General features: G+C 38.3%; 4 protein-coding genes across 4 annotated transcripts; 3 read left to right on the forward strand and 1 right to left on the reverse strand.

Annotated features, from left to right (window-relative positions):
* Positions 1–1,967: 1,967 nt before the first annotated feature.
* On the reverse strand, positions 1,968–3,431 carry LOC120011591 (ammonium transporter 1 member 4-like). The gene has a single exon (XM_038862745.1). It carries the CDS (start codon positions 3,429–3,431, stop codon positions 1,968–1,970), a length of 1,464 nt encoding a protein of 487 aa, XP_038718673.1.
* Positions 3,432–5,167: 1,736 nt separating this feature from the next.
* On the forward strand, positions 5,168–5,812 carry LOC120011469. The gene is made up of 2 exons (XM_038862592.1): positions 5,168–5,343; positions 5,447–5,812. The coding sequence occupies exons 1-2, from the start codon at positions 5,261–5,263 to the stop codon at positions 5,658–5,660; spliced, it is 297 nt and encodes a 98-aa protein (XP_038718520.1). The 5' UTR covers positions 5,168–5,260; the 3' UTR covers positions 5,661–5,812.
* Positions 5,813–15,049: 9,237 nt separating this feature from the next.
* On the forward strand, positions 15,050–18,066 carry LOC120011216 (ervatamin-B-like). Its single transcript, XM_038862279.1, has 7 exons — positions 15,050–15,278; positions 15,367–15,427; positions 15,546–15,627; positions 16,895–17,272; positions 17,352–17,495; positions 17,572–17,779; positions 17,969–18,066. The coding sequence occupies exons 1-7, from the start codon at positions 15,050–15,052 to the stop codon at positions 18,064–18,066; spliced, it is 1,200 nt and encodes a 399-aa protein (XP_038718207.1).
* LOC120011439 (wings apart-like protein 1) lies at positions 17,902–20,587 on the forward strand. Its single transcript, XM_038862550.1, has 5 exons — positions 17,902–18,132; positions 18,279–18,550; positions 19,009–19,159; positions 20,051–20,148; positions 20,237–20,587. The coding sequence occupies exons 1-5, from the start codon at positions 18,082–18,084 to the stop codon at positions 20,364–20,366; spliced, it is 702 nt and encodes a 233-aa protein (XP_038718478.1). The 5' UTR covers positions 17,902–18,081; the 3' UTR covers positions 20,367–20,587.
* The last annotated feature ends 123 nt before the right edge of the window (positions 20,588–20,710 follow it).

A 20,710-nucleotide genomic window follows, 5' to 3' on the forward strand; every position in this document is an offset into this window, starting at 1 on the left:
TTGCGGTTTTCCTTTCCCGTGCAGACTGCCCTTACTTTTGTTGTATGTTTTAGTTGCTATTGAATCTACAGCTGCATCATTGTTGAACACATTGCCATCCATCATCCAAGTGAAATTTGCTTCGCGCTTGAAATAATCTACGTCCATTGGAGGACAGGCGAGTGCATGGAGATTTTCCTGATTTCCTCCACAGTCTTTGATTTTGTTGTCAATTTCATCAAAAAAGCTATCATAGGTCCAGTCCAGTCCAGCCATAGAGTCCATATATGCTTCTCCTCTTTCAGATGGGCAGGGTAGAAGGCAATTATTCCTCCTTGTCATCTTGCTGCAGTAATTAGAACATCAAAGTTAAGCATAACATGCCATAAACCAAGTTCATTAATCTATACAAACAAAATCAAATGAACGAATAAGTAAAATCAGACTAATTAGCCCAAGTGATAGTCTAATGTCTCCCCTCAAATCTAGAATTCAGTGAAATAGGCTTTTACATCAAAGAGTTTCAGAGATTGATTAAAAATCTATGAACCTTTAATTATCAAGTGCTGACACTATGTGTGCTAATCCTATACTAAAGCCCTATCCACAACATGATTTCTCCCTGTTCTTATGGCTGACAGTAGCAACATCATGATTTCTCCCAACATAAAAGACTAAAGCCCTATCCAAGATTCCTCAGCAATCAAAAAACGCCCAACAGATCCAGAGTTTTGCCCCAAAATACGAACTGGGTAAAGAAGCAATGTCGATCACCCCTAAAGGAGGTCGACCAGCAATTCGTGGATTCTCACCATCCATGTTTGGGTGTGAACAAAATCAGGGTACTGTCTACTTAAGGAAACAAACAGTGGATGGGGCTTCTAATAAATTTGAGAAATTTAGAACAAAGTATATTGCCATATATAATCACCAACAAGGAAATTATAAGACGAAGCCTAGTCTACGAAAAAAGTACCAACATAGAAACTCTTTCCTCAACCCAAGAATTCAAGATTATTTCACGAAAAAGTTTACAAACAAAATTCACATATGAAATCACGTAAATCAAAATTATTGAACTGAAGATAGAAGAACTCCATGAATGGAACTGAGAAACTTACTATCAATTACTTGATTTTGATCAAAAAGGCAGAAAAACTTCAGTCGTCGCTCTGAACGCAAAGGAATTAGGAGTAGGGTTTCTTCGCAGCACACTCTCTCAACTAAGAATACCGAAGATTACTTCATCAACTACGTGCGTATGGAGATATATATGCATGGAAGCTAAAACACGTTGCGTAGATAGTTTTGAGTCCACTTACCGTTGGGATTCCGAAATCTTACGGGCACAATTTTGGCGCCAATTTCAGACATGCTGACGTGTCCAATGTTGATTGGTGATCGTTGCATTTGAAGGGATTTGTGAATGTGAAGGCGTGGCTCAGCAGCTCAGCTCACCAGAATCGTAAAGCTTCATCCTAATTTCATGTCTTCTTCTTGAAGACTGGTTTATGGGCTCTTGTCTGATGTTGGACTTAGTTATTCATCTTTTCTTAATATTGGGCCTATCTTTGTTTCGGCCTGTTTTTTTATTAATATTGGGCCTATATTTGTTTCGGCCCTTTCTATTTGTACATGATATGTAAGGGGGCTACTACTAGCCGTTGCATATTTTCTTTTCTGAATCTCCTAATCTTCTTCTTCCTTTCTTCAATTCTTCTTCATCTCTAACAAGACTTTGAATCATCAAGTAGATCGTTGCATTAGGCAAAGTAATTGAATACCCATGTTGAATTTTCGGGTCAGATTTGGGTATCTATGGATATATCCGACCCAATTGTTGTGACAGTGTGAGGATGAATGGATTTATCAGCTCATGATGCTTATTTCATTAATTAGAAACCTAACTGTACAAATGCAAATACTGCTTCTTCTAGTAAACTACCCATCTAACCTCTTACTCAACAACACAACCCCAAATTACATTATCAAATTCCCTTAGCTGCTGCATCATCTTGATATTCATCTGTATAACAATAAGCAATTCCACCATGACTGGTCAAGTCCATCCCTGCCATCTCCTCTTCTGCTGTGATCCTCAGAAGTTTCAGCTTATGCAGAATGAAAAACAATGTTCCCATTGTCACACTCACCCATCCCACAACCACCAAAATCTGGACAATATGAGCTGCTAATAGCCTTACTCCTCCTCCCATAACTAATCCATGTGGTCTCCCAGGTAACCCTGGATATACCTCATTCACATACTCCTTCTTGGCAAACAATGCTGTGAATATAATCCCCCATGAGCCACAACCACCGTGAAGCTGTGCCGCCTCCAGCGGATCGTCATAGTGCAACTTCTCTGCCAACTTGTTGCAGCCAATGAGCACCCAAGAAGCCACAAACCCACATAGAACAGCTGCCCAGGGATCAACAACAGCGCATCCCCCAGTGATAGCTGCAAACCCACCAAGCAAACCATTGCAAACATCGGTCACACTCCAATGACCAGACAACAACCTCTTCCCAAACAGAGTTGTCAATGCAGCAGTGCATCCAGCCAATGTGGTGGTCACCGCCGTTCGACCCACTGCACTCCATTGCCCGTAAAAGGAGCCACTTTCACCATAAGCCTTCAAAATAATGAGAAATGAACCAGGGTTGAATCCATACCAACCAAACCACAACAAGAAAGTGCCAAGAACAACCAATGTACCACTATGTCCACGCAGAACGACGGATTGCCCTGCGTGATCAAACCGGCCAATTCGAGGCCCTTCAATGTATGCACCCCACATCCCAGCAATGGCACCAACTAAGTGAACAACACCAGACCCAGCAAAATCAATAACCCCAGAACCAAACAATAGGTTATCTGATCTAGCAGGGCTAGCCCACCCATCAGAAGACCAGAACCAATGAGACACAATTGGATAAACCAAACCAGTCAAGAAAGATGAATAAATCAAATAAGCAATAAATTGGGTTCGCTCTGCGATTGAACCACTGGTGATCCCTGCAGCCGCAATCGCAAAAGCCCATTGAAACAAGAAATAACTGTAATCGAAAGACGATGATGGGAATTCACTCAAACCAAAGAAGTGTTTTCCGATGAACCCATTCGACGGTGACCCAAAAGCAATGGCGAATCCGAAAACATAGTAGAAAAGACCACCGGCTGCGGCGTCAATGACGTTGGTGAGCATGATGTTCATTGTATTCTTCGCTCGAACAGAGCCCGCGCAAAGCATGGCGAATCCGAGCTGCATCGCAAAGACAAGGTACGTTGAGAAGAGAAGGTATGTGTTGTCCACGGCATAACCCGTGTCAACAAATTTGTTGGAAATGGCGTCGAATCGGCCGCAGATGTAATCAGCAGCGGCTGTGGCGTTGGCCGCGCCGCCTAGGAGGGGTACGAGGTCGGAGGTTGAACACGAATACGACGTCATTTTAGAGAGAGAGAGGGAGAGTGCTCTGTATTTGTGTTGCAGAGATTATGAAACAGAGGTATGTGAAGGTGTAGTTATAAGGGGAGAATCTGTCAGAGTTGGAGATTCACTGATGGGCCAGGATTCTTTCTAGTAAGGAAAGTGAATCAAGTTGGGTTTGTTTGGAAGAATCACTGGAATATGGGACTTTTTGTTAGCTAATATATGATATAGTCAAAATCACAACAAATTTCTCCAAATTTGTTGGAACTTTGAAGAGTCCTAAACAACTCACTCCCTCACTCCAAAGGGTTTAGGGTTAGGTGCAGTTCCGGTTTAGTCAATTCTCCCAGTTATCTCAAGTGTTTTTTGTCTCGATATCTCATATGGCAGAGGCTGAAATTAACGCAATGATTTCATATGAATATGTGAGGCCTACGAAACAATTTTATATGAATCATGTGAGGGCTACGATATCAGATGAATCATGTGTTTCCATCTCATTAACATTATGTTAAAATTGTCACACAAGATGAATCATGTGAGGCGTATGATATCACATGAATCATATGTGTCAATCTCAACATTTGAAATAGTTAGAACCAAAAAACACCGATATTTCAAAGAGTACTTCAAAAGTGGATATAGGAGACCTTTCAAAAAAGTAATTCGATCCTACAACAATTTAAGCTCCAATTTGGCACGCAGAAGCATACATGCGTTCACATAGAATCGTTCATTAATCAAAAATTCATTACAACTGACGCACCACAAACCAAGCGTAGCCCAGCCGTGTCTCCGCCCTTTGATTGAGGGGTAAAATGAAAGTCATAAATTAGGGGTACGTAGTATTCTTCATTGAAATAACAAAAATAAAATTAAAAAAAAAGGAGTATCGATATTGCTATATGGACAATTATTACAATTTGGAGATTATTAGTATAAAAAAAAATTTAGATAAAAAAGACATTATTAGTTTAGTTTGAAAAAGAGATTATTAACTATAATATAAGATCAATCAAAAATATTCCAGATCCATGATAGATTCGTAATGGGCCAGAAATAAATATATGTAGGAATTGGGCTATTGATTAAGAGAAGCTGGATGAACTCTTCCCAGTGACAGTAATGTTGGCAATAGATTCCTTCGGTGAGTTCTTCAAGGATGATTTTGGTAAGTTCTCTCTTGTTTCTTTACTTAAATAAATGCTTCAATGATACTACTTTACTGTTACTGTGGTTGAATTCTAGTTGAATGTATTTTATAAACTCACTCTGAATAATTTGATGTTTTGTTTTGTTCGCAGATGATGAGTACAGTAGTAGTTCTTGAGGCCAACTACATCAACAAATATTGTCTACTTTGTGCAACGAGGCCGTACAAATTTGTTTCTTGGGTCGTATCCGTAACACTCACTCTAAAAGGTGGTAATATGACATATTTGGGGATTAACTAGGTATAGTCGATTGTATTCAACCACTTTTGAGACTAGTTGTTAATTAGTTATAGACTCAAGGGGCTTTTAAAGTTACTGTTACATTAATCCAAATACTTGAGAATTTACACTTTAGACATAACTGAAGATACCCAATTAAAAAAAACATGATTTGGATGTGATAAGTCAATATTGGATAACAATGTGACATACGCATTATACCCAAAAACTCAGACTCTACACCCTTTTTGTTTCCTCGTTAATTTAAAAAAACACATTGCTAATATAATATTCCTTCTCAAGTCTTCTTCACACCCTCCCCCTCTGTCTCCAACCAAAAACCCACAATATATATAAAAAAAAACCCTGCGGATTTAGAGCCTCTTCTCTCTCACTCTAGCTTGTTATTCTGTCATGGCTGAAAGCTTGAGAATCACTGTGGAAAGGAACCTTTCAGAGGCACGACTTTCAGAGCTGAACATCAAGTGCTGGCCCAAGTATATATAATCTCTCTCTCTCTTGGTTGTTTTTGTTTGTTATGTGTTTTAATTAAATTTTCCTTTATGGGTCTGGAATAATTGTGTGTATATATACATACAGATGGGGTTGCTCTCCAGGGAAATACCAACTAAAATTTGATGCAGAAGAGACTTGTTATTTGTTGAAAGGGAAAGTGAAGGCATACCCAAAAGGGTCATCAGAGTATGTGGAGTTTGGAGCAGGAGATCTTGTAATAATACCAAAAGGACTCAGTTGTACTTGGGATGTCTCTGTAGCCATTGACAAGCACTACAAGTTTGAGTCATCTTCTTAGTGGGTTAATAATTTCATCACTACTGATCAATCCAATTGTTTATACTGATTTATAGCTGCTGCTGCTTGTTTTTGTGTTTATAATTACCTCTTGTGGTCAAAGAAAGGAAAAGCAATTAGTCAAATGTGGCCCATTCAATGTTTTAAATAATAAGTAATTATTTTAATATGAGTTTTATTGTTCCTTTGACTGGTCAACTGGGGATATTTTTTTCTTCTTTCTTTTGCAATCTCGTGATGAAGGAAAATGCCCTGCTGCCTAGGGAATGATTTGGACACCGACTTTCTTTGTTTTATTGCACAGACATGTACTTGATCTGAACACAAACCCAGGCAGCTTTCTCTCTTGTTTTGAATTTTGTTCTTTATATGCCAAACATTATCCATTTCATAAAAACATGGGCTCCCCATTAACAGACAAAGATTGAATCTTTTTGGGTAAATCAGGTCAGGGGCTCCGACTCCAGCTCTGGCTCCAGCTAAGATGAGGCGTTGTTTTTAATCTCATTCCTCGACTAGCAATAGTTAACATGAGGCAGGCTGAGTTTGCCCTCAGTGCATCCATCAAGAAAGAAAGACAGGAATACAATCTTAATTTTCCACGCAGTGACATTCCTTTTGCCTGTTATGCAGTAATCAAATACAGTTGCTTCACATAATTAAAAAAAAAAAACAAAAGACAGTTGCTTCACATCTCTGACCAGAAACCTAATGATGCATCATAACAACAAGACAGCGGAGTGGGGATTATTTTTTTATTATTATTATTAGTATTATGATATTAAAAAAAAAACTTATCTACTTCCCTTTCCATAGTTACATGTAGCATTTGAGTGTCCCACCTGCTACAGAGGCTCCTCCTAACAAGTTTTGTGACAACAGAACAATCTAATAAAGGAGAAGGGTAATATATACATTTCAGGAAGAAAGAAAAAGGAGGAGAAAAAGAAAATGAACAAGAAAATGCAATGTCACTACACTACTGGTACACTACTGGTGGGTGGTAATATACATTTCAGGACACGAGCTTGAACAGATCAAGGATTTCCTGGTGGATGGAAATAACCAAGCGAGAACTCCAGCATCCTATTGACTTCTTCTCCAAGCTGGCTATTTCAGATTTTTCTTTTCAAGATACAAGCAATGATGCCCTGCTGAAAGAAAAAATATTCAATATCTTCCCATGACCATACCAAATAGAGATGCCCTGTCAAAAGAAGAAATATTCAATATCTTCCCATAGCCATACCAAATAGATTGACAGTTAAAATTAATTGAAGGTCTATCAGGAAACTGGCAAAGAAACAGGAAATAGCAAAAGAAAATCATCCAATGATCAAACTAACAGAAAATGACATTTAAGACATAAGCAAGAGGTTATAAATGCATACCATGTACAGAACAAACATGTTAATCACAATCCCTGAAATCTAGCCTTCTAAATCATGCGTTGGCACCTGCAATTACGTTGGATGGGCATTACTTACAAATTGTGAACATCTGCAGTAAAGCACATATTAATGCACTTGAGAGCAGCAAAAATGTTAAAAGAGAGTTTATGAAGTCCCGAAAGTAGGCTCGAGCAAGTATTCCAATTCAGATAATAATAATCTTAATATACTTCAATCAACTATGTGGAAACGAATTACAGCTAAGCGACTGGTGCTTCAGAATTTCCAGGTTTGAATCCTCACATATTTGCTAATTTCCTTTGGGCCTGCTAATTACCTAGTGTGAGTGGGACAAGAGGACTGCACGTGCCCAAGGGAATACTCAGGGCAAAGCCTCGGACACCTTTGTCTAAGAAAAGATAACTGGTGATTCAAAATACGAATCCAAAACAATTACCATGTAGAGTTACTTCATTTGCACTGACCAAGGCAAGGAGCTAATATAATGCGATTTTGTCTAAACAACTCCCACGCATAAGACTTGTACAGTGGACATAAGCAAGATATAGGCAGCCTTTTCTTTATGTGTTATGACTATATTCTTAATTTTTGGAGGGAGAAGGGGATTGAACCTTGCACCTTGTGCAAATATAAGGATTTGGCTACCTACTAGGCCACAGATTAGAGAAAAATGCGGTGAACAAGGATTTCGATCAGAACGAGATACATGTACAAGTTCACAAACTAAATCTTCTAAAAGCACTAAATTAATAAAATATTCTTCTTTCTTTATTTTTTTTTTCTCAAAAGTAAATCAATTCAATAAAAATAGACTTGCCATATATTTTTTTTCTCAATAAAGCTTTTATAGAATTTCATGTGCTTGGAATATAACATTTATACAGCTGTATCAGGCAAGAATAATTATGCAAGCATCGTCTCCAAATTCAATCTTTGCGAAGGAAAACGATAAATTACTAGCTATGTCAGGGCACAAGTGTTTGAGTATTTGCAAAAAAACTCTGGTTTCCATTATGTTAAAGAGTTCTCCTCTTAAAGGAAATGAATGCACCTAAAGAACCAAAACTTTCACAAGTTTGACATAGATATATCATCCAAAAATGCAATAAAGAAAAATACGGCAACCTCGTACACTGTTATACCTCAGCCACATTTTCCTCAGGAATGTAACTTGGCTCAGTGTCACTTGCACCATAAACTCCATCATACTGGAGGAGCCTAAGCTTCCCTTCCTGCATTTCAGATCGAAATTGGTTTCAGTTTAAGAATATTAGATTGATGAAATGGAAAAGCAAACAGGGAAGATCAGAGCCACACCTTGGTTCTATACACAAGGCCTCTTCCGGCAAAAAGAATGAAAGCGAGCAACATTCACCTCACTTCTGCACTAGGAAGCAGCCTTATAAGTCCCATGTCGGAAACTCTGTAAATCTGAACGGAAAAGGAAGAATAATAAAATATTTGCGAAGCACACACACAAACACATAAATGCCTAATTCAACTACCAAGAAATCCTATTCCTCAGACACACCTTGCTTATCTCAAACTTATTGCTACTCAACAATGGATAGAGGTAATGCTCTCAAACTATCAGCATCCATATACTCTACAAAACTGTTAATCTTGGTGATTTAGTAAAATCAACCTCCTGAAAATGTTTTCTTCACTTTGTGGTGTTTGGAGATTAGAAAATAAAATTAGTTGAACAAAATTTATAATGTCAATTCCAAAAAAGGAGCTCTAAGATGGAAAACAACTTCTCTTATTATCCTCCGGTGTGGACGCCAGTAACTTATAAGGCCCAAGGTTCTTCCTAAAAACTATATATTTATCCTCTTTTAGATTCCACCACCTAATCTTATACTCTCATGCTACTCTACTTCATCTAGGTCATTTCTTAAAGCACATGTCCACCACTACCATTTTATGTGTAGATATTAGCAAACAAAATTTGTACGTGTTTTTAATCTTTTGGATTTTCCAGTACACATTACATTGTTTAATTTATTACTTTCCATAACTACATAAGTTTGGTCAGCATGAAAAAGAAAACAAGCAGACTGCAGTACTCATTGCACGTGAGGAGAGTTCTAACTTACCACCCAAGGTGTCCTTCAATGACCACTCAAAACCTTCAAGCAATTTCCAGTTTGGCAATCTATTACCTTCACAGTGTGATCACCACTGCAGGTATCAACAAGATTACAAGTTATTTCCAACAAAAAATTAAGACATGATAAAGGAAACATACAGATGTGTCAACTTACTGTGTAGCAAGCGTTCTCCCATCTGGATTAAAGGCTGCTGCAATGTTGGACTTAGGAGAAAGCACCAAAGGACAATATTGGCGGACAAATGGCACAGGGACTCTGCCTCAATCCTGCAACAGGGGAAATAAAGTGAGAGATTACTCCTACCAATACAAAGAACAGTAATGCTCATTTTCGAAAGTCCCGCCACACAGTACTTCTACTGTTAATGAAAACAAAATCTAAATAATTTTACATAAAAGAGAGGGTACCATGAGAAAAGCCCACGTTTTGGATCTCTAGGAGCAGATTTATTCAGAGAAGATGAATTACTACACTTTTTAGAATCTTCAGCCGATAACTTTTTCCGCGCATCCTTAGTTGTGGGTGAAATCTCTCTCCAAGCTAACAAAGACAAGAAATTTCCAATACTGAAGAGTCCAGAGCCATCATGGAATCAGAAATTCTCATCGATAGGACATATTATATTGACAACAACAGAACACACCAGCTGACAATCGAGCCAGTTTGACATCCAGCAAATCCAAAAATCAAGCCCTCACCAAACAAAGGTGCATGGACAGATAAAAATCAAGCAAGTAACCAAGTATTGCCAAGTCCAATGATCATTAATCAAGGTAGAAAACAACACAAACAGTCCAATTACGCAATTCACCCGTCCAATACTCCATCAAAGATTCAAAATACGCAAAGACAAACTGAGACCAAGATCAAAAGAGAATTAAGAGATATCTGACTTGTGGTGCGGATTATTTGATGATGACGATTGACGCGAGCTTCAGTCGCATGGCGAAGAACATCCAGTCATCTTGTATATAGGTAATTAAGTAACATAAGAACAATGGAGTGATTAATCTTCAACGTTCAATTACAACTTGCAGATATTTACTCACAGTTGTATAAGGAAAGGATAGTGTACTGAAGTTAAATGGTCATCACTCCTTATTGGACACCGCCTATGGAAGCTTAAATGTGGGAGGATTGTTGACACCCTTCCTAGAGTACTCCCTCCCTCTTCAAGCAGCTTTATCAGCTCTCCTTGCTCTCTCCTTGACTCCATCCTCTGCAAAAACATGCATCATAGGCAAGAAGAGCTTGGACACTCAAACTAAAGTCTCATACTCATACATCAAATAATATGTAGAGCTCTGAATATCTGTGAACACTAGCAATTTCAATGGCAGGGCACAGCAGAAAAGTTACATTCTTCATACCTTCGTGATGACCTATAACAAAGATAATAATTGAGCTGCTCAACTCTAAAATAATAATTGAGCAGCAAAGATGAGACATCTGAAAATAGATAAATCTCAGTAGGAATCCACATGAAAAGTTGCCTATAAAATGTCATGTTTTAGCAGTGTTTAATCAGTATTCGGCCAAGTCAAACGATGTCTCGAGGAATTTCCAAGTTCAAAATAGGCTTAATGATGTAAGTAAGTGCAAAGGAAGGAGAGAAGGTGAAGGCAAGTAAGCGTATGCACATTAAAGAAGATGCAAGTAGCCAATTACCAAAAAAACATCAGTAAAAAAACACATTTTGGCAGAAATTTTACAGAACCAATTGCCCAACACGCTGATAATTGCAATGCCCATGCACCAAAAGTAGCTTTTTAAGGAACTGAAACCGTCCCATAGCAAAATCAGATACCATCACTGCTTAACGCCCTTCGTAACCACATATCCCACACCAACATCTGCCATTTATATCATTGAAAAATCATATGGCCCTAAAGACTGCTTAACGCCCTTCGTAACCACATATCCCACACCAACATCTGTCATTTATATCATTGAAACATCATATGGCCCTAAAGATTTGTCACTTATCGGAAAAGTCCAGAAAAATAGCAGCTAGTTGAACAAATGTGCGTTCTCGTCTGGGTCTACAATACAAAGATCTCAGCTGTCATAATTCATACAAAAATCAACATCTAAATTAGCTAACTATAGCCTAATCTCAGTAGGAATCAACATCTAAATTATCAGGCTAGAAACTCACCATCACCAATGGCCAATGTCATATCTTTAGTGTGGCTCTTGATCAAATCAACGATTCCAGCCTTCTGCAATGGTGCAAGCCTACCATGGATTCAAGAATGAAATTCTCAATTCTTTATAAAGTTATAACAGTAAAAATTTACAAATTTGAAAGAAGCAGATTGTCCCGAAATTGAAGATCTTTGGGCCTAATCACTGCTGGGTTATTCTCATTCGATCTAGCCATATCTCTGCAATGTGAATCATAAACAAATAAAATATAAACCCATCAGAGACCCTCACTCAGAAACTTAAAAAACTTATCCAATTACAAAAAACAGTAAAGACCCAATTAAGGAAACAAAAACCCAGAACATGAAAACAAAAAACCCACCTGGCGAGGAAAGGGAGAAACAAATGAACCTGATCAGATCGATAAGCACAACGCTAGAGGAGAAGGCGAACTTCCCAAAGTTATTGTACCTTCACTTTGTCATACTTAATAGAGAACCTCCACACCAAACTCAGAGAAGCACAAGGTGAAGTTGCAGGAAGAAAAACAGCTTACCCACACTCAGCTAGACGAAGCAATGGCAAGCCATTCCAAAGATGACGCACAAATGGAAGATTCAGGGGTGAATTGACATATTTCTGACAACACGCACCAGTCGAGAAGCTCTATCAGACCAGATGCATGAAGTCATGAACTGATTAGAAGCAAAACGACATCGTTGCAGGCAATAAAATGACAGAAAGTATATAGAATACAGTTATGAACTGAAGTCATGCAACAACGCCGTTTTAAGCACGAAGGATGTAAAGAAAATCCAAGATCAGGAAAACGATGTCATTTTGCTCACCAATAAGCGAAAAAAAAAAAAAAACAAAAACACACAAGTATAGAATACAAATGGACTCACGTAGATATCACCTCTTTACTTCCAACTTTAGATATAAGTAATAGAATACAGTTATGCCGCGCTTCGCGTGGGATTTTCTTTACAATATGCTAAGATAATAAAACATTATAATTAAATAGTTGACACTTTACAAACGTATTGCAAACTTTTGTATATACTATATATTTTAAGCATGCTAGAGATTATGTAAGAGAGAATAAACTGCTGTAATAATTATATCTCCAGCTGTAAATTGCTCTACATACTGTACACACCCTTCAGCCTCACAAACATCAAATGTTCAAGTAACAACATATTATCCTGAGCCAATAACATAATTAAACTTTCAAGAGCAAAAACAATGATACAGCAAATCGGAGAAAAAGCATAGCACTTATTTTCTTCAAATGCAAAATTGACATCCTTTATTCACGTTCTAAATAATCAACTACTCGTTAATCACCTTTGTCATGTGTTAACAACATGTTGGAATAGAGCGTTGCATCTTTCTTGTTACTCTCCCCTTTTAGTTTCTTTCGTAATAACATCACCTCCCTGAGAAGAACGCAAACACAGAACCCTTAAGAAACCGAATAGATATCACAGTTGAAAGTAGTATGCATTCAGTATCTCATTTTATGGATCAATCTTCGGAGCAAAGTAGACCACATCCAAAAGTACTGGTTTTGCAAAATCCCTATCAAGAAAACGTGAGCTCACCTGGAGTTGTTGCTCCCAACTGTTTCGGCATTGCCTGATGCTTCAATAACTGGATTGGACTGTCAAGATTGACCAAAAGTAAAAAAGAAAATATCATTTTTTAGGCACTGTTCAATCACATCAACATTTGGTGCATATATAGAAATTTTCACAAAGAACATTAGAGATCAACAATTTCACTCCAAAAATGATAGCTTCATCTTACTTCTAGAACTTCTTGCTAGACAGTCCGTCCTTCTACTCCAGTCTAACCACCTTGGTATCCAAGATATCTCATAAGCATATTAGTTGTATCAGTCTTACCAGCACCAGTTTTGCCACTAACCAGAATTGAGTTGCTTCATCCCTCACTAATCATTGCTATGATTCACAAAGTACAGAAATCAGTAAACTCCAAATTGAGAAAGGGGTGAGGAATCATAGAGCAAATTAAATTAACCTGTATGCGACATCTGCCACTGCAAATACATGAGGACTTAGCTCCCCAAATGCAGCTCCTTTATAATGTTACATCATAGAGATGCATTAATCTTTGGAATGGGTTAATTACAATCATGATATTTCCGGTATATCTATGAGAAAGATAACAAAGGTTAGCACTTCACTTAGATTGTAAATAACATCTCATACATACAACTTCTACAATAAAACCTCTTATCGCAACTCAGAGCGTGAAGAAAAAATCTCAAAGTAGCTTACATATATCTCATTAGCTTCAAATCTGGAAGCCAGTTTACGCAGAACCCCTGGTTCATGCAAACAAGTCATCTTGGTCATGCCATCTTCACCTCCAGGAGATGGAAACTTTTTTTCTGGAGTAAAAATTCTATCTGAATCTTTTTTCCGCATGTGTATTCATCAGGAGGAATAGATCTCCCACTGAAGAATGAAAGCACAAAGAGGGAGATGGAGGGATGTTTTCATATTTAGATGGATCATGATGAAATTTAATTTTAAAAGAACAAATCTTCTATAATTAGCATAACGCACATGAGTTAATACGTGTAGCCACTTCACAAACTCGTCAGGTTCTTTAGCAAAACGCATTCTACGACCTCCAACACCAGCTGTTGACTAAAATCCATGAACCGTTTGTCAGAAGTAAATACTTGAACAAGATCAAAATTATAATTAAAGCTTCATTTGGTTGTACGAAAAAGAAGCATAACGAAAAAGAACACTGGCAATTCAGAATGGCTGCATCAACTCAATATAAGGATTTCACATTAATATTATCAACTTCCCTTGAATCCTATAAGGAATCCCTCCACAAAGAAAACCTTCCACCAAATCACATGATGCTCAATGTTTGAGTGAACTCACATGAACATTTTCCACACGTGATAAGAGGAACCTAAGAATTGAAACAGCTGTAAGGAGACACTTAAGTTCCAATAATTCTGAAATCCCTTAAGCCTTGCATGCATACTGAACAATGAAACTCAAAAGGTTGTTGGAATTAACAGCCAATACAATCATTCTCTATTCCAGTTCCAGGCACTGTCGTCACTGGAATAGTCATTCTCTAGACTGAGGAACTTCAAACTTGAAAGAACGTCTCCTCACCTAAACGGAACAAACCAATAAAATCTGCTCTATTTTGTCTGACATTGGAAAGCTTTTAAGAGATTAGCTACATATGCTGTCAAAAATTAGGGTAATATATACATTGAAGGGATTGCAAAATTCCATAGTCACATGAAGATTGATTTCGTTCAACTAACATGTCTTTGAATATTCAGATTGCAGATATTATACTTACAGTTGTATTAGGAAAGGATAGTGTATGGTCATCACTCCTTATTGGACACAGCCTCTGGAAGCTTAAATGTGGGAGGCTTGTCGACGCCCTTCCTAGAGTACTCCCTCCATCTTCGAGCAGCTCCCTTCTCGACTCCGTCCTCTGCAACAACACGCATCCTAGCCAAGAAGAGCTTGGATACCGTTATTTCGTCATGTACAACGCATAATAGATTTGGGCCATGGGGTCATGGAAGAGTGCCCTACGCAAAGTCACAAACCCAAATATCACTGGGCCCATCTGTATATAAGGAACAGTATTCGTAGGGCAACATACCCATCAATCAAGCTCATCACAGCCCTTTGATCATGATCAACTGGTTAGGGCGATCCTTCTCGAGAGCCACATTTCGCCCGGTGGCATCGAGCAACCTGATTGGTGCGAATGGTCGGGACTCTGTGTTGTCTCCGATAAACGCCACGGTGCATACCAGGTACTGGAGCAGTGGAGGCCTGAACCGGAAGAAGGATGAAAAAGACCCGAAGGAGAAGAAGGAAGACCAGGAGGAGGAAAGGCAGCATAGAAGTAACAAAGAGGGTCTCTCTAAGTTCGATAAGTTTGGCGATGCTAGCAGACGCGAACTGGTCTAGTGCCTCTTTCCTATCCTGAAACATCTTTGATGCAGGAAGAATAGTCCATGGACGATGTGGGAGTACCACATCGGTGGTGACTGGCTTGGGGTCGCAGTATATAAGTGGGCCAAACCTAACATTGTACAACCGGTTTTCTAGTGGGTAGTTAGGGCCTCTTATTGAACTGGGCTTGGCTGGCTGGGCCTGTGGATCGTTGCTCTCGCTGCATCAGTTGGTATCGGAGCCCGTGGGGGCTTGCCCGTGTGTACTTCGCAGGCCGGGTCCTGGGGGAGCACGAGGACGTGCTCTCTGTGGTTGGCAGGGGAGAATGATGCAGGAAGAATAGTCCATGGACGATGTGGGAGTACCACATCAGTGGTGACTGGCTTGGGGTCGCAGTATATAAGTGGGCCAAACCTAACATTGTAGAACCGGTTTTCCAGTGGATAGTTAGGGCCTCTTATTGAACTGGGCTTGGCTGGCTGGGCCTGTGGATCGTTGCTCTCGCTGCATCAATCTTCCTTTCCTGTCAAACAAAATTTAACTTACCAATTAAAAATGTCTAGTCTAGCTTCTTTCAATACCCCTAGCGGTGCGCACCCGATAAATCCATCGGGTGCGCATCCGATAAATCCATCATGCCTGCGTATACGTATTAGTGCGCGCACTCAATAAACTCATTGTTGCGACTACGTATTAAGGTGCGCGCACTGGATATCCATCATGCCTGCGTATTAGTATGCGCACTAGCCCACAAACCAGTGGTGGACCCAGAAATTGGGATCATTAGAGGCACAAAAGGTGGTGTGGGGTATGGGGAAGTGCCCTGAAATTTTGTTGACACTTTATGCCACGGATGTATATGATTCACGAATAGAGTCTGAACGTGTCAATAATACTTCATATAATTAAAAAAATGACATATTATTCGTCACAATTTTCTCTAGAGTTATGCACACACACGATAACATATTGATTGTTTGACGACAAACAAGATATATTGATCGTGTGATGGGTCTTAAACTACATCTATCTATGATTTTTGAAAATATTTTGGCACAGTTGGTGATTCAGTGTTGAGTGCACCAAAAAGAGCATGACAAAAACATGCACCTTACCACATTTAACCAACACCATCATTGACCTCTTTCGGTATTTGTTGCTTAGAGACATTTAACTTTCTATTTTTTTCAATGAAATACAAATTGAAAATTTCATATTTGAGGGACAACGAAATTTTCACAATTTCTCAATTAGTGATCCATGTTTTGGGAGATAATGATGAAATTTTCACAATTTATCAATCAATGTCTAGCTGGCAACTTGTTGAGAAAATCTAGGAACTATTTTGGTGTCTTTGTAAATCAAATATTAGGAAGTCATCTAGTTTGTACTTGTGACTGTTCTATTAGGATATTTTTGAAAGGTCAATGAGAGACTCTCGGGGGATGTATAAATAAGCAGAAGCTAAAGGATTTAACATGTAAATTGGGTTTTATCAATGACAAATATATATATATATATTGGGTTTTTAATGAATATATTATGACAGAATCGTGTTTTTATGTTTTTAATAATCAGGATAAGCTTCCTCCGAAATTCGATTGGAGGAGTAGAGGAGTCGTAACTCCAATTAGAAGTCAGGGAAATTTTGGTAATGTTAAAGTTTATTTTATACTAAACCTTCTAGTATACAATATATATTTGTCAATTTATAAGTCAATTTATACAGCTACGTGTTGGGCTTTTGCTGCCACCGCTGTAATGGAGAGCCTTCATGCAATAAAAACGGGCAAATTACTTGTGCTTGCACCTCAACTTCTAATTGATTGCGTGGAATCGGAAAAAAAATTTGGCTGGGTCGATAAGTCATTCGACTGGGTGATCTCTTCCTCAGGCAGTTGTATGAGCCTTGAAAAGGATTATCCTTATGTTGGTTTAGCTGGTCCATGTATGAGGGTAAGTAATATATCTTTCTTTTTTTCTCTTTCCTATTAGTATCTTTTATTTTAATATATTTCTATTTAATTTTTTTTAGAATATTGTTCCTGTACAACCGATATGCATAGACAACCATGCATATATAACATATGCTTCAGATGATCAGATGATGCAGGTTGTTGCAAAACAGCCTGTAGTGGTTGGTATTAAAGGTTGCTACGCATTCAACAGTTATACAGATGTGAGTATAAAATATCATTTTCAATATTATTTTTAACTTATTAAATACAAAAGGTGTCTTATATACATGTCTGCAGGCGATTTATCGTGCGCCGGAAGTGGAGGTAACTAATCATTTTATCGTTCTCATCGGATACGACACCATAAATGGTGTCGATTGCTGGATAGGGAGGAATTCGTGGGGAGAAAAGTGGGGCATGAATGGCTATGTATACATAGAAAGACTTAAGGGATCGAGAGTTGGAGTAGGTGGGATTAATTTACTTGTACAGTATCCAACTTTTGGTAAGTTACTTTCACCTTTATTCCCTCTCATCCTCGAATAATAAAGACTATGGAGCATGTTGGTCCTTGAATAGTAAAGACTATGCTGCATGTTGGTGCCTTGATGGAAATAATCTCCTTCTATGTTTTTGTTTTTGGTTTTTTTTATTCTGACTTGCTTATTTATTTTGTGGATTTACGTCATTTTAGGTGCTCGTCCTTATAGGAAGATGCGAGGTAGGTCTGAGGAGAAGTTACGAAAGTTTGATGTCCTTATAGGAAGATGCGAGGTAGGTCTGAAAGTTTGATGTCCTTATAGGAAGATGCGAGGTAGGTCTGAGGAGAAGTTACGAAAGTTTGATGGCCTTGATGAGGTGAGAACCTGAATGCCTGTTTAATTCGTTTTCTGTTCCATCGTATCTGATCTGAGCCTTGCATTTCTTTGCTCCTCTTCAAGTCTTCAAGGTATTATCTCCTTCCTAGAGCTTAAAAACATTTGAATTATGTTCTGCGTTGGCAGATTCTGATAAAAGAAAAAGTTAAAAGACACCCGGGCACAAAGCTCCAGCAGATGAATTTAACAAATGATCAGATCATGTCGTCGTTCATTACTGATGTCTTTCCTTTATTCTACCCACCTTCGCTTCCATTCATTGAGACGGAAGAAAACACTTTAAGTGTTCAAGTACAGCAGCTAAGTGATCGACATCTTACTGATCAAGAGTTAGAGTTAAATTTCCTTGTTATAATGGGCCTGCTTGTGAAATTGGTAGAGAATGATGCATCTAACAGGTTTGTTTGCCTCTCTAATTTGGTACCATCAACATGTTTATTTGAAGCAAATAACACAATGAGTTCTAGTGTATATTTATTTTGCATTATTGGTTTTTTTTTTCTTGAATATATTTTTGCAAAATTAAGACCGTGAAAGATGGTGTTTTTTCTTTAATGAACAAGAAAGATGGTGTTATACGACAGATACATTGGTATACTTGTAGTGGGGGAACGATGATTGGCCTTCAGCCCTTCACTTATGTGGATCTTTTTTTTGAGTGCATTCCCCCAGTTCAACATGTAAACAACTACTTGTTTGCTGGCTTGCAAGTTGCTTGTCAAGCGTCTATGGATTGGGATCCTTTAGATCTTTGAATAGCCAGTTCTAGGGTCCTCATATGTTTGCAATTTCTGGAGCATGGCAGGTGAACACCATGGTTATGGTTTTTAGAAACTTATTACAAGTTACAATGCAGATCATGGCTTGCCGCAGTAAGTATTGTGTTACCTGCATCAGAAGGATTAGAAGAGGAGAGCCACAGAGATGTAATTTCACTACTGCATTCCATCTTTCTGACCAACCAAGAGGCTGGTGACGCATCTGAAGAAGGAAACACTGAGTCATGGGTGAGTTCTTTTATGTTGGTTGCTTGTCTCACTCTTTTTTGCTGTGTGTTTTCTTGCTGATGTACTGGAGATATATATAGGAGTTTAAGTTTTGTTTTTTTTACTCTGTATTCTAAATTGCTAATAATTGACCTTAATCTTGGTGACTTTTGGTACCTTTTGTACATTCTTTGGTCAATTTGCCTGAGTTGTCTCGGTTATTTTGGTTTTCTTAGCACCAAGCAGCAGTGTGTACAAGCTTACAGCTTACTGGAACTCGAAGTAAACACGTTCTTTTTTGGGATGAGAGTTGCCTAACTTAGCAGAATATGCTTTGTAACATTGTATTAGAAAGTCTTAGGTCTGTCAAAACAGAAAAATAATACTTACTCAGAACCCAGGAATGTCCTCAAAATTACTGAATACCTATCCATTTCAAGTTTCCGGGCATTAATGCCAGTTTAAACTTCCTTGTGCTATCACATTAGTAATTGACTATTTGCTTCGTTGAGAAAGATCTAGGTTGGTCGGAGATCGATTCAGTTGTTTTCACCTGTGAAATTATGAAGGTGGCTTTATATTTATTTTCTATCCACAATGGTTTTTTTCCTCTTCAGTAAATATCTTTACTCAAACATCGGGTAAATAGACGTGAAATTCGTCATGCATTCCATTTCCTGGATGAGGATATTTATGGGTCTTGGGGCATGCTAGCAGGTTTGAATGTCAACTGTTTTGAATGGTCTACCAAATGTAAAGAAATGATAAATTTATGTTAATCTAACATCGAAGTTAATTGAAGGATTAAATCTCCCTAGTCTCCTTCTTTTTCCATGGGATATGATTATTGCAAGCAGGCTGAAGGAATTTCATTATATGCTACACGTCAGAGATTAACAACGTATTGTGCAGGACGATGAGGCAGCTTTGCTGCAAGAAGAGAAAGAAGTTGAGAAGATGATTGTGCAAGCTTATGCAGTCCTGCTACTTGCATTTCTTTCGACTGAAAGGTTTGTAAGAAATTTTTCATTCCTCTTCCATAAGGTAAACATTTCTTCATAGTTGCATCAAAAATCAACTTTGGTTCTTTGATGACAGCAATGGTGTACGCGACGCAATTGCCAACTGTCAAACCTCGACTGAGCTGCATTCCATACGTGTGTTAAATGTTTACTTTGTTGAAGCTCTGTATTCCTTGAGGACAAGGATTCTTTCAGGGAGGGAGTAGTTGATAGGAACTTACCCAAAAAAAAAAAAGAGTAGTTGATAGGAACTTATGTTTTGCTTTTGTGAAGCGTTACCTCTGTTCAGTGTTATGTGAATTGATGCTTAGCTAGCTAGCTTAATTCGGTGGTTAGCTTAATGGTATATTGTACTTGAGCTAAATTGTACTGGTCAGACTTTATTTTGTGAATGAAATAGAGATTTATTCTCTGTCTTTTCTTTGTATTCTTTGTCGCCGCCATTTCCATCTTCTTATGCAACAAAGTTAAGGTCTAAAGGGGTTTATCAAGATGGACTTATCCAGGATTCACCATGTATCTGCTAACAACGCTGACAACTTGTGAAAGC

The sequence above is a fragment of the Tripterygium wilfordii genome, chromosome 12, assembly GCF_013401445.1.
Source record: "Tripterygium wilfordii isolate XIE 37 chromosome 12, ASM1340144v1, whole genome shotgun sequence".
Lineage (NCBI taxonomy): Eukaryota > Viridiplantae > Streptophyta > Magnoliopsida > Celastrales > Celastraceae > Tripterygium > Tripterygium wilfordii.